The sequence below is a fragment of the Coregonus lavaretus genome, assembly GCF_964263955.1.
Source record: "Coregonus lavaretus genome assembly, chromosome: 20".
Taxonomy (NCBI): Eukaryota; Metazoa; Chordata; class Actinopteri; order Salmoniformes; family Salmonidae; genus Coregonus; species Coregonus lavaretus.
Window position 1 is genome coordinate 45,373,916 of NC_140007.1, and position 15,408 is coordinate 45,389,323.

The following is a 15,408-nucleotide window of genomic DNA, read 5'->3' on the forward strand; positions in this document are numbered from 1 at the left end:
AGGTACAGATACCCAAAAAAAACGACTTAAGTAATACTTTAAATTATTTTTACTTCAGTACTTTACACCACTGCTATGACATAACAAAATATGTCAGCCTAATGTCTTTTCAACGAATAGTGCCATTTTGGAACTATTTTGGAAAAGTTGTAAAAAGAATAGCATTACTTGTAAGACAAAATATCTAGTTAACAAGCATGGTAGCAGTTGGTATTAGTTTAAACGCCATGTATCCCAAATGCCATGTGAGCAAACTCAACTATCTGTCCTTCCATAGTTGGCTTGACCTTTATGGTTCCCCAGTCTGTGGAATTAAAAAACATGACATTTGCCGGAGAAGTCCACAATAGTCTTACAAATGACAGAAATGTCATGACAACTTCCAGGGGCTGGTTTTCCAGACACATATTAAACCCAGTCTTGGACTAAGAAGCACTTTCATTGGATGAGAGCTTCTTAGTCCAGGACTAGGTTTAATTTAATCTGTCCTGGAAATCTGCCCCAAATGTTCAAAACATTGTTCACATGTTTACGGCTGAAATAGGCTCCTATCAGAACGTACCACGATCAAGAGGAGCGGTATTCCCTTCACAAGCTTGAACAATCTTATCTGAAAATCCTGACAAAAAATAAACAAGTCTATCAATTTTTTCCCACATATTATGTATACACTGGTATGGTGCTGTAAATAATGGATTAGAGGTTAAAAAGTGGTGAAGGGCCCCTTTAAGGATTAGCATATTTCTTATTTTTCATTAAATCCATTTTAAGTTGTAATGTATTTGCTTTTCAGCTTTTACTTACATTGCCATTGTTTGATAAACATGCTTAAAAAGATCCTGTACTGTAAGCTATTTCAAATATGATCATATTAAAATGAATCCACATAGTATTTCATGGTAGAAGTGTATAATGATAAATGTAAATGCAACAAACGGGTTCTTACCAAACTTGCATGAAGAAATAAACACTAAAAGTGTGAGAAAAAGAAACTTAAAAACATCAGACAACCCACGTTTTGTCAAAGAACAAGAAACGATTTACTTAAAATATGCACAAAAATATATACTTTTACTTACAGACCAATTTCCTTACTCAGTGCTACCAATGTGAAACTACACTCTTGATTGTCTAATAATCGTTGACAGAATTGGCGACAGTATATTCCTTATTATTTTGTCTGAGTGGTCATTCATAAACACAAAGTGAAATCTACTTTTTTTTTACTAGAGGAGCTGAACACAACTATTTCCTTGTACCTTAACTACCCCCTGAAATCTTAAAATGCAACATCTAGCGGCTACAAGGTACGGGGTGAAAATATATTTTTTAAATGTAGTTGGGGATCCTCGGCCAGGGGCTGATCATAGTTGGGGGTCCTCGGCCAGGGGCTGATCATAGTTGGGGGTCCTTGACATGAAAAACCCCTGATCTAGCCCACAGATTGAGAAACATTATTCCCCATTTTTTATTCGTAGTTTGTCCTAATATCATATGACTCTCTGTGGTCTATTGTTGGGCAGTACTCAACCTTTGAGACAATAGTCAGTCAGAAGCAGAACATTCTGAATGTGTAATGGAGTCCATTGTGCTTGTGTGTGTTCAGTTGTGTAGCCAACGTGGTGTGTGTGTGTGTGTGTGTGTGTGTGTGTGTGTGTGTGTGTGTGTTCAGGTCAGAAGCAGAATGTGTGATGGAGTCCATTGAGCCACTGTGTTCAATGGTGTAGCTAAAGTTTCCAGATAGAGCTCCATTCTGAATGTCCCACTGACACAGCACAACAGACCCCATGCCCTCTGCCCCTGTCAGCGTCCCAAATGGCACCCTATTCCCTATATAGTGCACTACCTTTGACCAGAGCCCTATTGGGTAAAAGAAGGTAGGGGATAATGGAATAGGGTGCCATTTGGGACGTAATGCCTCTTGTCTTTCATTCTCTATGTTACCTGTATGTTCCCAATATACCAAAGGAAAGGACAGTCAGGAGATGACTCTTCACTCCACTGGGGTTGACCTACCTGAAAACTAGCACAGAGGGTAAGAGACATTCTGATTTCATATGAGTAATATTAAAATGTTGTCTAATATGATGAATATTACAAATTACTACACAACATGAATTACATATTATACAACAGCACTATAAAATTTAAGCCACAACTGATCTAGTACAAACTTAGTTATAGATGATTATCTTTAACCCCAGACAATTACATGCCCAAGAAAAACGTTTTTTATGTTGTCACAATTCAAACGTCATTTTGAGCAGCTCTGTTTTACTGTGTTTACAGAACTCCTATCCAAAACAGAATGAAGTCGCCAGTTCTTGTGACATGTTTTGTGGGACTGTGTATGTGGCACATTGCACTGTCACTGAAAATCTGCGCCTTCAACGTTCAGAGCTTTGGCGAGGCGAAAGCTAAAAACAAAAAGGTTATGGGAATTCTGATCAAGGTAGGAGTAAGAGACAAGAAGTGTGAAGACAGCTACTACTAAACAACTAATCCAGACAGCTACTACTATACAACTAAACTAGACAGCTACTACTAAACAACTAAACTAGACAGCTACTACTAAACAACTAATCTAGACAGCTACTACTAAACAACTAATCTAGACAGCTACTACTAAATAACTAAACTAGACAGCTACTACTAAACCACTAAACTAAACAGCTACTACTAAACCACTAAACTAGACAGCTACTACTAAACAACTAATCTAAACAGCTACTAATAAACAACTAATCTAGACAGCTACTACTAAACAACTAAACTAGACAGCTACTACTAAACTACTACTAAACAACTAAACTAAACAGCTACAACTAAACAACTAATCTAGACAGCTACTACTAAACAACTAAACTAAACAGCTACAACTAAACAACTAAACTAGACAGCTACTACTAAAGCACTAAACTAGACAGCTACTACTAAACCACTAAACTAGACAGCTACTACTAAAGCACTAAACTAGACAGCTACTGATATACAACTAAACTAAACAGCTACTACTAAACAACTAAACTAGACAGCTACTACTAAACAACTAAACAGCTACTACTAAACCACTAAACAGCTACTACTAAACTAGAGATCTACTACTAAACAACTCAACTAGACATCTACTGCTAAACAACTAAACTAGACATCTACTGCTAAACAACTAAACTAGACAGCTATGGGAGAACAAGAATGAAGAGCGACCAACCATACACTATGTTTATCACCATTGAATTAGAACGTCACAAACAGAGTATGTGAGCTGAACAGAGCTGGAGAGGAGTTGAGCGTGCCCAATGTGACTGGAGCGTGGAGCGAGATTCCCAAAGGCTGGAGCGTCTGTCGGCGTTCTTGCCCGCTCCAATAGCGCTCAGGGCACGCACGCCCCAGCATGCATTTCTAGTCTACTTGTGTGCTGCTAATAGCCCTTGCTTTAGCTACTGTCTTGGGAGTTCGCACAGGTGCTAAACCAAGGCGACTTACAAAGATGAGGACCAAGAGCAAGAGAGGGAGTGCGGTGATGTAATGTCCGCTGTTATGTGTTAGGCTTGGATGCCACCTGCTGGTATGGTGCTAAACTGTTGCCATTGCCGTTGTTCTACGGGCGGGATATGGCAGTTGTTACACGATGGCTACATGAAACATCCACAACTAAAGAATCATTGTGGGATCTTAAAAGACACTTATCCCAAAAGTATGATGGTGTACTTATTACTACATGCTGAAAGAAAGGAATGAGGTGGGTAGATAACTAAGTGTGTCATTGTAGCAAAGTATTTATAAACTAAAAATCAGATCTCTTAAACGTTTCGTTCATTTTCGTTCTATTATCCATACAATAGGCCATAATTGATTTTGGCCCAATAGGCCTGCCATATTTTTCACGTTCAAGGAGCTTTCCGTTTTGATTGCTTAATTTTGCTTAAAAACCTTTAGGCCTACCTATAGAAACATTTAAAAACAGCTCTGCATCTCTGCCCTGCCTGGCAAGAGTGGCCAAAGGGGTGTATAGCATCCCCAGTGGCTCTGCAAGGGTGGAGAGGATATTCTCAGCTGCTGGCCGGCTCTCCCGGCACCATCACATGAGCCTGAAGCTACAGACTGGCCAAACTTGTGTTTCTAAAATTGAATTTTAAAAATGAATTCAAAGGCACTAATAAGTCATTTTTCGTTTAATTTGTATTTAATTATAAGTAAGTCACAGCCTGTATGCACAATTTATAGACTATAATGATTTAATACAACGAAATGTTGTTTAAATGCTGAGCCCTTTATGTCCCTACCAGCCTATTGTGTTGCACTCGCAAATGCTTCACGATGTATTTCTTTGTAGGCTATAGGCTTTAAATAATATAGCCTAAATAAATCATTTTCGTTCGTTCTTAGGCTCCCTGTCTGGCTCCTGGCCTATTTATAGTGTTTATATGCTGTTTAATATGACATGTAGCCTATTTGAAATTATGTTCGCTTCTTACGTTCGCCTTTTCATGTTTATTCAAATACTTGTAATTCAAATCCATATGGTTTGGTTTCAATACTTAAAAACCAATTGATAGGTCCAGGTAGTCACAAAAATAGATGGGTGTTGGTTAAATTGTGATTTTAATGAATGAAGCGAATTTGGAGAGAGTTATTTTTTTCTGTGAGTGTGGAGCGGATTTTAGCAGAGCAGTAGGAAAGACATGGAGCACCGGAGTGGTGGGATTTCCAACCGCTCAACTCCGCTCACATGCTTTGGTCACAACTATTCTGTGTTCATTATTATGGTATTTTGATATCCAACAATATAACCAAAAGCTGTTTCCCTCCCCTCTCCCCAGATTCTTGCTCGCTGTGACCTGTGTTTGATCCAGGAGGTTCGAGATGCTAAAGGTGAAGCCATACCTACACTGGTGAAGGATCTTAACAGGTACATAACAAGGGGGATCTTTAAATTGCTTTGTTGACCTTCGGTGATCTTTTAAATGTGTGTGATGTTTTTAGATATGGATGAGGCAGACAGAGTGAGTCAGGTTAACATGTTTACTGAGGTAACATGGCAACAATACAGGTCATATACAGCAGGGTCCTTTACCTTCATATAGAATTAACCCTTTATAAGACATTTACAGTATGTTGAGATTAAAGTCTTATCATGATTAGGGTTCTAATCTTCACCTGATGTCTGTTTGCCATTCCACCATCAGCTTTGACAAATCACATGCATACTCCTACATAGAGAGTATGAGACTGGGGAAGAACACGTACAAAGAGCAATATGTCTACATTTACAAGTAAGCCATTACGTTTTTTACACAGGCTTACTATAAACTTTACATTTTTGAGATAAGAATCTTTGAAACACTGCAGTGTTTCAGTACCGCAGCACTCCTCTCTGTGGATTGATTGGATGGGTTGATTGATTAATTGATTGGCTTGAATCATCTCTAGGAAAGATGTGCTGCAGGTACGAGAGCATTGCCAGTATCCTGAGCTAGAGAGAGGAGAGGGGACGAACAACGACACCGAGGTTTTCTCCAGAGAGCCTTTCATTGTCCGGTTTCACTCGCCCACTACCTGTGAGAACCTTCCATATATCAATCACTGTCTTAAGTTAAAATGTGATGTCATCTCATATCATGCAATCTGGAGACAGGAACGTGCCATGTGTTAAAGGATTGTAGGATACCTTATACAGATAGTAGTTCTAGCCTGGTCTCACATCTGTTTGTGCTGTCTTGCCAGCCATTGACCATAGGGGTTGTCAAAACAGCACAAATCAGTGTTGTGTTCGAGACCACCTAAAGCGAGACCGTTTCAAGACCGGAGGGGGGGGGGGGGGAGAGAGACCGAGTCAAGACCGAGACCGAGACCGGGAGAGGGACGAGGGGTTCGAGACCCAGTAAAGAACGAGTCCAACTCAAGACCATGATTGTACTAACTCGTGACTGCCGGTGTGGCGGTAATACAGTCACCGTAACAGCCCTAGGTGGGACCATTTTTACAAAAACGTTTGGAAACTTCTGCCACAGAGTTTCTAAACCTAGTTGTACAACATCGCGAGACTTCCGAAACAGACCAAACAGACCAGGCTAGGGGTTTGGGGTTTGAGAAGTCAATGAGAGAAATTAAAATTAGTTGTACTTTTTTTTTTTCTAGAAATCTAAAGGCACGACCTAGATTCGAGCCAATGTCTTAAGTAGTTGAATATGTTATTACTCTAACCTCGTGAAAGTGACAAAATAACTAATTTTTATCAAAAACAACTTTATATCGAAGGAGTGACTTTGATTTGACGGCCTGCACATGCGCAGTTCGGCGCGAGACGACCGTTAGATCCGATGACGTGTTTCTACACATGAGGTTAGCTAGCCGACGTCGCCATGACATCGCCTACAAGTGTGATCAGGGATTTCTATTGGAGAAGCGCAATAGCGAGCAGTAGTTTACCCACGGTCTAGCTAGCTAGCTTTGGTTTTAGGCTAGTTTGCAGCGGCTGCAGCAGGTGTTATCGAAGAGGATGTTGTTGCTAATTTGTTAGCTTCGCCCTTTTGAAGATTAACTTTCAACAAGAAGTTAAGCTTCAAATGATCATCATCTGGTGAGTGGAACCGTGCTTTTTATTGCGGTGCGCTTACTGTTGTTAGCCATCTCTTTGAAAATAACTTATGTGTGTGAAACGTTGTTGAATTTAAGCTTTAGATCACTGGTTACTTTGTGTGCTGAATGATTTTTTTTTGTTGTTGTTGCAATGGGAAGTAATAGTTGTACATTTCAATTGGGAAATGCTTAGCCTAATGGTTGTGTTTTTGTAGTCTTATGATTGGGACCTACTGGCCCTTTTTTTGTCCAAGTGAACGGACTGCTTATCCTTTAACATTATGCTGTGTGTGACTGCGGTCTTCCCATCATCCCCATGTGTTTTACTAGAAAAGTCTCTCTCCTACATGGAGTATTACAGTCGCTGTCCTTACAGCATCACAAGCCTGTCACACACATCCTGTTGTCGCTTTTGGTGATAGTGATGGCGTTAGGTCCTCTGTAGCTCAGCTGGTAGAGTGCAGCGCTTGTAACGCCAAGGTAGTGGGTTCGATCCCCGGGACCACCCATACACAAAAATGTATACACGCATGACTGTAACATGCTTTGGATAAAAGCGTCTGCTAAATGGCATAGTATTATTATCATAGGTTGTGTAAGCAGTGTTGTTGTTTTTGGTATTGTATTAGGATCCCCATTAGCTGTTGCGAAAGCAGCAGCTACTCTTCCTGGGGTCCACACACAACATGAAACATTACTTAATACAGAACATTAATAGACAAGAACAGTTCAAGGACAGAACTACATACTTTTAAAAACTGCACACATAGCCTACATATCAATAAATACAAAAAAAAAAAATCTAGGTCAGATTGAGGAGAGGCGTTGTGCCGTGAGGAGTTGCTTTATCTGTTTTTTTGAAACCAGGTTTGCTGTTCATTTGAGCAATATGAGATGGAACGGAGTTCCATGCGACAATGGCTCTATATAATACTGTACGCTTTCTTTTACGGACTGTGTTGTTGGACTATGTGGACTATGTTGTAGGTAGCATTATCCCCGTGGGGTGCTATCTCTGTTTGAGTGGCAGCTCGAAGCTCGGCTCAGCCTCAGGCCTGTTTGACTAAGCATTAAGTGATTTTATGTGTCTGTTCATTTTCTTGATTTCTTTGTTTGGGGTCCAATAGCCACAGTTCAGCACTGCCCAAACATGTCTATATAAAGACTGTTACAATTCCCCCCAGTGGTCTCCCCCTTACTAATACTGAGTGCACAACTTTCAAACAGTTCCCCCCACTCCTCCCTACCAGCCGGAGTATGTGAGCTGAGCGTAGCTGGAGCAGAGCTAGGAGTCCAATTTGACTGGAGCGCAAAGCGAGATTCCCAAAGGCTGGATGTAGGCCTTCTCGCCAGCTCCAATTTCGCTCCAAGTAGCGCTCACTTCAGGAGCTCAGGGCATGCCCGACCCAGCATGCAATTGTAGTCTTCTTGTTTGCTGCTAATAGCCCCTTGCTTTAGTTACTGTCATGGATGTTCGCTAAATATTTTCACAAAGAAACTGATAAAACACACAGGTGCTAAATCAAGGTGACTTACAAAGATGAGGACCAAGAGCAAGAGAGGGAGTGCGGCGATGTTGTGTCCGCTGTTATGTGTTAGGGTTGGATGCCACCTGCTGGTATGGTGCTAAACTGTTAGGTTATAGACCAGATGCCATTGTTCTACGGGCGGGATATGGCAGTTGTTACACGCTGGCTACATGAAACATCCACAACTAAAGAATCATTGTGGGATCTGAAAATACACTTATTGGTGTACTTATTACTACGTGCTGAAAGAAAGGAATGAGGTGGGTAGATAACTAAGTGTGTCATTGTAGCAAAGTTTTAATAAACTAAAAATCAGATCTCTTAAACGTTTCGTTCATTTTCGTTCTATTACCTAAACAATAGGCCATAATTGATTTTGGCCCAAAAGGCCCTATTTGAAATTATATGTTCGCTTCTTACATTCAACTTGTTTATTCAAATACTTTTCATTCAAATCCCATATGGTTTCGTTTCAATACATAAAAAAAACAAATGGAAGGTCCAGGTAGTCACAAAAATAGATGGGTGTTGGTTAAATTGTGATTTTAATGAATGGAGCAAATTTGGAGCGGGAGTGGTTTTTGAGTGTGGAACGGTTTTTAGCAGAGCATTAGGAGAGGACCGGAGCAGATCAGTGATGAGCTGGATTTCCAACCACTCAACTCACATACTCTGCTACCAGCGAGCGAGACAAAGTTTGAGGATATTTTTTTTCAACGAAAGCAGAGAACGAACAGTAATGTTACGAGTAAAGTAGGAGGTCCAGGTTTCAATAGGCGATAAGATATTGTTTTCATCAACGTGTATATATTTGGCCCGGTGAAGCGGTTTTATGCGCTGACTGAATGGAAGCTGATCATTACCTGTATGAGTTTTTTTTACTCCTTCTACTTCACCAGCTGTCATCATCTGCAGCTCTATGTTGAGTAACATCACGGTTCCCGGGGCAAAAACCCTGTGCTATCCCGGAGCACGGGTACAGGACATCACAAGGTTGTTTCCTACCGTTCTACGACAGCTGCCAGGGGATGACGCTGTTGTAGTCCATGTGGGGGTCAAACGACATAAGGAGGGCTAGCTCGGAACTGCTGAACATTTATTTTTAAATAATTGATTCTAGCTCTGAAATATGCTGTTGAAGTAATATGGCTACAGGTTCACCTGCCTCACCCAAAGCCCATTCTGGTGGGAGGCTGCTATAGACCACCAAGTGCTAACAGTCAGTATCTGGGTAATGTGTGTCAAATGCTTGATAGTGTATTTGAAATCAACAGAGAGGTATATTTTCTGGGTGACCTAAAAATTGACTGGCTTTCATTTACATTTACATTTAAGTCATTTAGCAGACGCTCTTATCCAGAGCAATTAGGGTTAAGTGCCTTGCTCAAGGGCACATCGACAGATTTTTCACCTAGTCGGCTCGGGGATTAGAACCAGCGACCTTTCGGTTACTGGCACAACGCTCTTAACCGCTAAGCTACCTGCCGCCCCTTTCACCTGCCGCCCCTTTCATCAAGCTGCCCACTCAAGAAAAAGCTTCAAACTGTAACCAGTGTCTGCAACCTGGTTCAGGTTATCAGTGAATGTACCAGGATATTTACAAACAGCACAGGAATTAAATCATCCACATGTATTGATCATATCTTTACTAATACTGCAGAACTCTGCTCTAAAGCAGTATCCAACTCCGTCGAATGTAGTGATCACAATATAGTAGCCATATCTAGGAAAACCAAAGTTCCAAAGGCTGGGCCTAATATAGTGTATAAGAGGTCATACAATACGTTTTGTAGTGATCCCTATGTTGAAGATCTGTGGTGTGTAATGAGGAGCAACCAGACGCTGCACTTGACACATTTATGAAATCGCTAATAAGCATGCACCCATTAAGAAAATGACTGTAAAAACTGTTAAATACCTGTGGATTGATGAGGAATTTTAAAATGGTATGGTTGAGAGGGATGAGGCAAAAGGAACAGCAAATAAGTCTGGCTGCACAGCCGTTTGGCAAACGTACAGTAAATTGAGAAATCATGTGACTAAACTGAACAGAAAGAAGAATAAAACTGCACTATGAAACAAAAAAATTAAGTAAATTACATAAAGAATGATAGTAAGAAGCTTTAAATGAAATTTTGGGCAAAAAGGCAAACTCAGCTCCATCATTCATTGAATCAGATGGCTCATTCGTCACAAAACCCACTGATATTGCCAACTACTTTTAATTATTTTTTTTCATTGGCAAGATTAGCAAATTTAGACAGGACATGCCAGCCACAAATTCAGAAGATTGTGGGAGCTGTTTTGTTAGACTTCAGTGCAGCTTTTGACAATATCGATCATAATCTGCTGCTGGAAAAACGAATGTGTTATGGCTTTACATCCCCTGCTATATTGTGGATTGAGAGTTACTTGTCTAACAGAACACAGAGAGTGTTTTAATAATCCAGGTAGAGTCAGGCATTCCCCGGGGCAGCTGTTTAGGCTGTTTTCCAAATGTGTGGCAAGAAATACGTTTGTCCTAAATATTTCTAAAACTAAAAGCATTGTATTTGGGACAAATCATTCACTAAACCCTAAACTTAAACTAAATCTTGTAATGAATAATGTGGAAATTGAGCACATACTTCTCCCCATCTTAGCTACTGTTGTATCAATATGCTTTGACCATGACAGTCTACAATCCAGGGTTACTCCAAGCAGTTTAGTCTCCTCAACTTGCTCAATTTCCACATTATTCATTACGAGATGTAGTTGAGGTTTAGGATTTAGTGAATGATTTGACCCAAATACAATGCTTTTAGTTTTAGAAATATTCAGGACTAACTTATTCCTTGCCACCCATTCCGAAACTAACTGCAACTCTTTGTTAAGTGTTGCAGTTATTTCAGTTGCTGAAGTAGCTGACGTGTATAGTGTTGAGTCATCCGCATACATAGACACACTGGCTTTTCTCAAAGCCATTGGCATGTCGTTAGTAAAGATCGAAAAAAGCAAGAGGCCTAGACAGCTGCCCTGGGGAATTCCTGATTGAAGGTCCCCAAGAACACAGTGGCCTCCATCATTCTTAAATGGAAGAAGTTTGGAACCACCAAGACTCTTCCTAGAGCTGGCCACCCGGCCAAACTGAGCAATCGGGGGAGAAGGGCCTTGGTCAGGGAGGTGACCAAGAACCCGATGGTCACTCTGACAGAGCTCCAGGGTTCCTTTTTGGAGATGGGAGAACCTTCCAGAAGGACAACCATCTCTCCAGCACTCTACCAATCAGGCCTTTATGTAGAGTGGCCAGACGGAAGCCACTCCTCAGTAAAAGGCAAATTGACAGCCCGCTTGGAGTTTGCAAATGGCACCTAAAGGACTCTCAGACCATGAGAAACAAGATTCTCTGGTCAGATGAAACCAAGATTGAACTCTTTGGCCTGAATGCCAAGCGTCACATCTGTAGGAAACCTGGCACCATTCCTACGGTGAAGCATGGTGGTGGCAGCATCATGCTGTGGGGATGTTTTTCAGCGGCAGGGACTGGGAGACTAGTCAGGATCGAGGGAAAGATGAACGGCGCAAAGTACAGAGAGATCCTTGATGAAAACCTGCTCCAGAGCGCTCAGAACCTCAGACTGGGGCGTATGATCACCTTCCAACAGGACAATAACCCTAAGCACACAGCCAAGACAACGCAGGAGTGGCTTCGGGACAAGTCTCTGAATGTCCTTGAGTGGCCCAGCCAGAGCCTGGAGTTGAACCCGATCGAACATCTCTGCAGAGACCTGATAATAGCTCTGCACCGACGCTCCCCATCCAATCTGACAGAGCTTGAGAGGATCAGGAGAAGAAAGGGAGAAACTCCCCAAATACAGGTGTGCCAAGCTTGTAGCATCATACGCAAGAATACTCGAGGCTATAATCGCTGCCAAAGGTGCTTCAACAAAGTACTGAGTAAAGGGTCTGAATGCTTATGTAAATGTGATATATAAATAATATATATATATATATATATTAGCAAACATTTCTAAAAACCTGTTTTTGCTTTGTCATTATGGGGTGTCGTGTGTAGATTGAGGGGAAAAAACAATTTTAATAAATTTTAGAATAAGGCTGTAATGTAACAAAATGTGGAAAAAGTCAAGGGGTCTGAATACTTTCCGAATACACTGTAGATATGTGGTAGTAGAGTAGTGGCCTGATGGCACTTAATGTGTGGTGAAATCTGTTGTGAAATGTAATGTAATGTTTTTAATTGTATATAACTGCCTTAATTTTGCTGGACCCCAGGAAGAGTAGCTGCTGACTTGGCAGCAGCTAATGGGGATCGATAATAAATACAAATATTCCGCTGGTCTCGGCTGGTCTCGGGAAGAAATGACAAGTCCTCACTGTCCGAGAGTCAAAATGAGTCAAAATGTATCCGACACAGAGACAAGACCAAGACACTCAATATGTGGTCTCGAGACCGGACTCGAGTATTACAACACTGTTAGAAATAGATCTGGGACCAAGGCTAAGTCAAACTTTCAAAATTATTAAATGACATGACAGGAATTTCTTTTAAAATCTCTCCTTCTACAGTGGTGAAGGATTTTGTCCTGGTGGGCCAACACACCTGTCCCAAAACAGCAATGAAAGAGATCGATGAACTCTACACTGTTTTCAATGGGATCTGCAAGAAGTGGAAGACTGAGGTTAGTTGATTTAAATCGTTCAGATAACATTACTAGAAGCTCCTCAGATTTCTCTAATCTTATTCCTTCCTCTTCTCCTGATAATTAACTATTCCCTTGAGGTCATTGAGGTCAACTTACTGTAACTTCCTGTTTTGTGTTTTGTTTGTTTTGATACGGTTCATCCGTCCTCCTCTAGAATGTGGTGATCTTAGGGGACTTGAATGCAGCCTGCAGCTACATCACCGTCAGGGGCTTCAGAGCGGTGCGTTTGAGGAGCGACCCCAAGTTCCGCTGGCTGATTAGAGATGAACAGGATACAACTGTCCGGCAGAAGACACACTGTGCATACGACAGGTCAGGTGACCCACACAATAGAATCATTGGACAAGACTTGTATGTGTGCTGGTACATGTGTTCTGTACGTTTTTATCTGTGGGTGAAGCTTCTTCTTCTTCTTCTTCTTACTATAATCATGATATGCCTCCTCTCTATATACGTCCCACTCCAGGATAGTTATCCACGGCAGAGAGATGATCTCTGGGATAGTTCCTGCCTCGGCTAAACCGTTCAACTTTAAAGAGGAGTTCCACCTTACCGAAGACGAGGTAACTTAACTTCTCAGACACTGACATTTTGAAATCAGTTGAAATGTATGATATAAGTTGAAATCAACCTGTATTCTTTTGATTGACTGATTTTATATTATTTGTTTGTTTACATTTAGGCGTTGGAAGTCAGTGACCACTTCCCAGTAGAAGTTGACCTGAAGCCCAACCATCGGTACCTCCTGCGCCATGAACTTTAGACCCCCCCCACTGCACCATCAACATTACGAACAACCATTGCGATCATGTTTTTACTCCCGATTATTTCAGTTGTATTTATTTATTTCAATTTATTTTAGGTACTTAAATTAAATGATGTAGGAGTTTTGAAAAAATTATAGGGATTGTTGTTGGATTGTTGTTGGAATTTATACTGTATCAAACTGTATTTACTATTATGAAAAATAAACATGCTATATCTTTGTCTGCACAGAGACTAATGCAATTAATTTATTGGATATCTAAACATTTTGATGTAGAATGAATTCTAGTTTGGATTAATCCCTAACTCAGACTAACATAAGTAAATCAGTCAATTGAAATAAATAAATTAGGCCCTAATCTATGGATTTTATATGACTGGGCAGGGGCACAGTCATGGGTGGGCCTGGGAGGGAATACTCCTCAGTTTCATCAGCTGTCTGGGTGGCTGGTCTCAGACGATCCCGCAGGTAAAGAAGCCGGATTTGGAGGTCCTGGGCTGGCATGGTTACACGTGGTCTGCAGTTGCGAGGCTGGTTGAATGTACTGCCAAATTCTCTAAGGTGACATTGGAGGCGGCTTATGGTAGAGAAATTAACATTCAATTCTCAGGTAACAGTTCTGGTGGACATTCCTACAGTCAGCATGCCAATTGCACGCTCCCTCAAAACTTGAGACAAAACTGCACATTTTAGAGTGGCCTTTTACTGTCCCCAGCACAAGGTGCACCTGTGTAATGACCATGCTGTTTAATCAGCTTCTTGATATGCCACACCTGTCAGGTGGATGGATTATCTTGGCAAAGGAGAAATGCTCACTAACAGGGATGTAAACAAATTTGTGCACAACATTTGAGAGAAACAAGCTTTTTTGTGCATCTGGAACATTTCTGGGATATTTTATTTTCAGCTCCTGAAACATAGGACCAACACATTACATGTTGCGTTTGTATTTTTGTTCAGTATAAATTAGGGCCCTATACAGATGATGCACCTTCATTTGATAGCGCCAGACACCGGCAGGGGGGAAGTGGTAGCTTACATCTCTGAGGGAGTCAGGGCTGGGGCTTGTGTTAGACATCAGAAAGTAAAACCACAGTGCGTCATACGTGTTAAATCTACGGTGAGTACATCAACATCTTCCTGTGTGTGACTTTTATCTATGAAGAACCAAATGCTTTTAACAGACTATAGTTTTCTCCCATTTCAATTTGTATATATTTTTTAATCATTTTGTTGTTCTCTTTTTGTGCTGTCTGTCATTACTTTGTCGATGTGTTTGAATCTATTTCTGCATCCCCATTCTGACAGGAAGCTGGTTGAAGCAATAACAGACGTGAACCCAAACACAGTCTCTTCCTGTCAGAAATCAGAAGAATTTTGTTGTAAAAGATGCTTTCAAATGTTACAAAAACGTGTCTTTTGGTAAACTGAATAACTTAAAAGGCACAGAAATCTTATGACATATTGTTTGACTTTACCTATCCTATTGTACCTAGAGAAGATGGAACAGCACTTGGCTGATTTGTTAACGGATGCATTTTCAGGTAAGCGTTATGCAGGTTGTAGCTAGAGCACTGCAAATTCACTGACATTTAGTGCACTCATTTCCTGAAAGTTACAAGAAATATATTATTGCTTGGGTTTTCTGTCTGTCATTATTTGCCATCTACTATGATCTTTTTCTGTCTGTGATGTTGTTGTTGCAGACATATCCCTCCCATCTTTCCCTGAAGGAGGGTTAGACTTTGAGCCTCTTGATTTTGACGAAGCCAAGACAGAAATGTCCTCTGGAAGATTACCAGTGCTGAGAGAGGAAGAGGAAGATGAG

At 40.9% G+C, this 15,408-nt stretch overlaps 1 protein-coding gene across 1 annotated transcript; it reads left to right on the plus strand.

Annotated features, from left to right (window-relative positions):
- Positions 1 to 2,308: 2,308 nt before the first annotated feature.
- On the plus strand, positions 2,309 to 13,706 carry dnase1l1l (deoxyribonuclease I-like 1-like; the record flags this gene model as incomplete). Its single annotated transcript, XM_084184031.1, has 8 exons — positions 2,309 to 2,452; positions 4,824 to 4,912; positions 5,190 to 5,276; positions 5,434 to 5,561; positions 12,678 to 12,790; positions 12,969 to 13,131; positions 13,286 to 13,377; positions 13,497 to 13,706. 8 exons carry the CDS (start codon positions 2,309 to 2,311, stop codon positions 13,575 to 13,577), a joined length of 897 nt encoding a protein of 298 aa, XP_084040157.1. The 3' UTR covers positions 13,578 to 13,706.
- Positions 13,707 to 15,408: the final 1,702 nt, after the last annotated feature.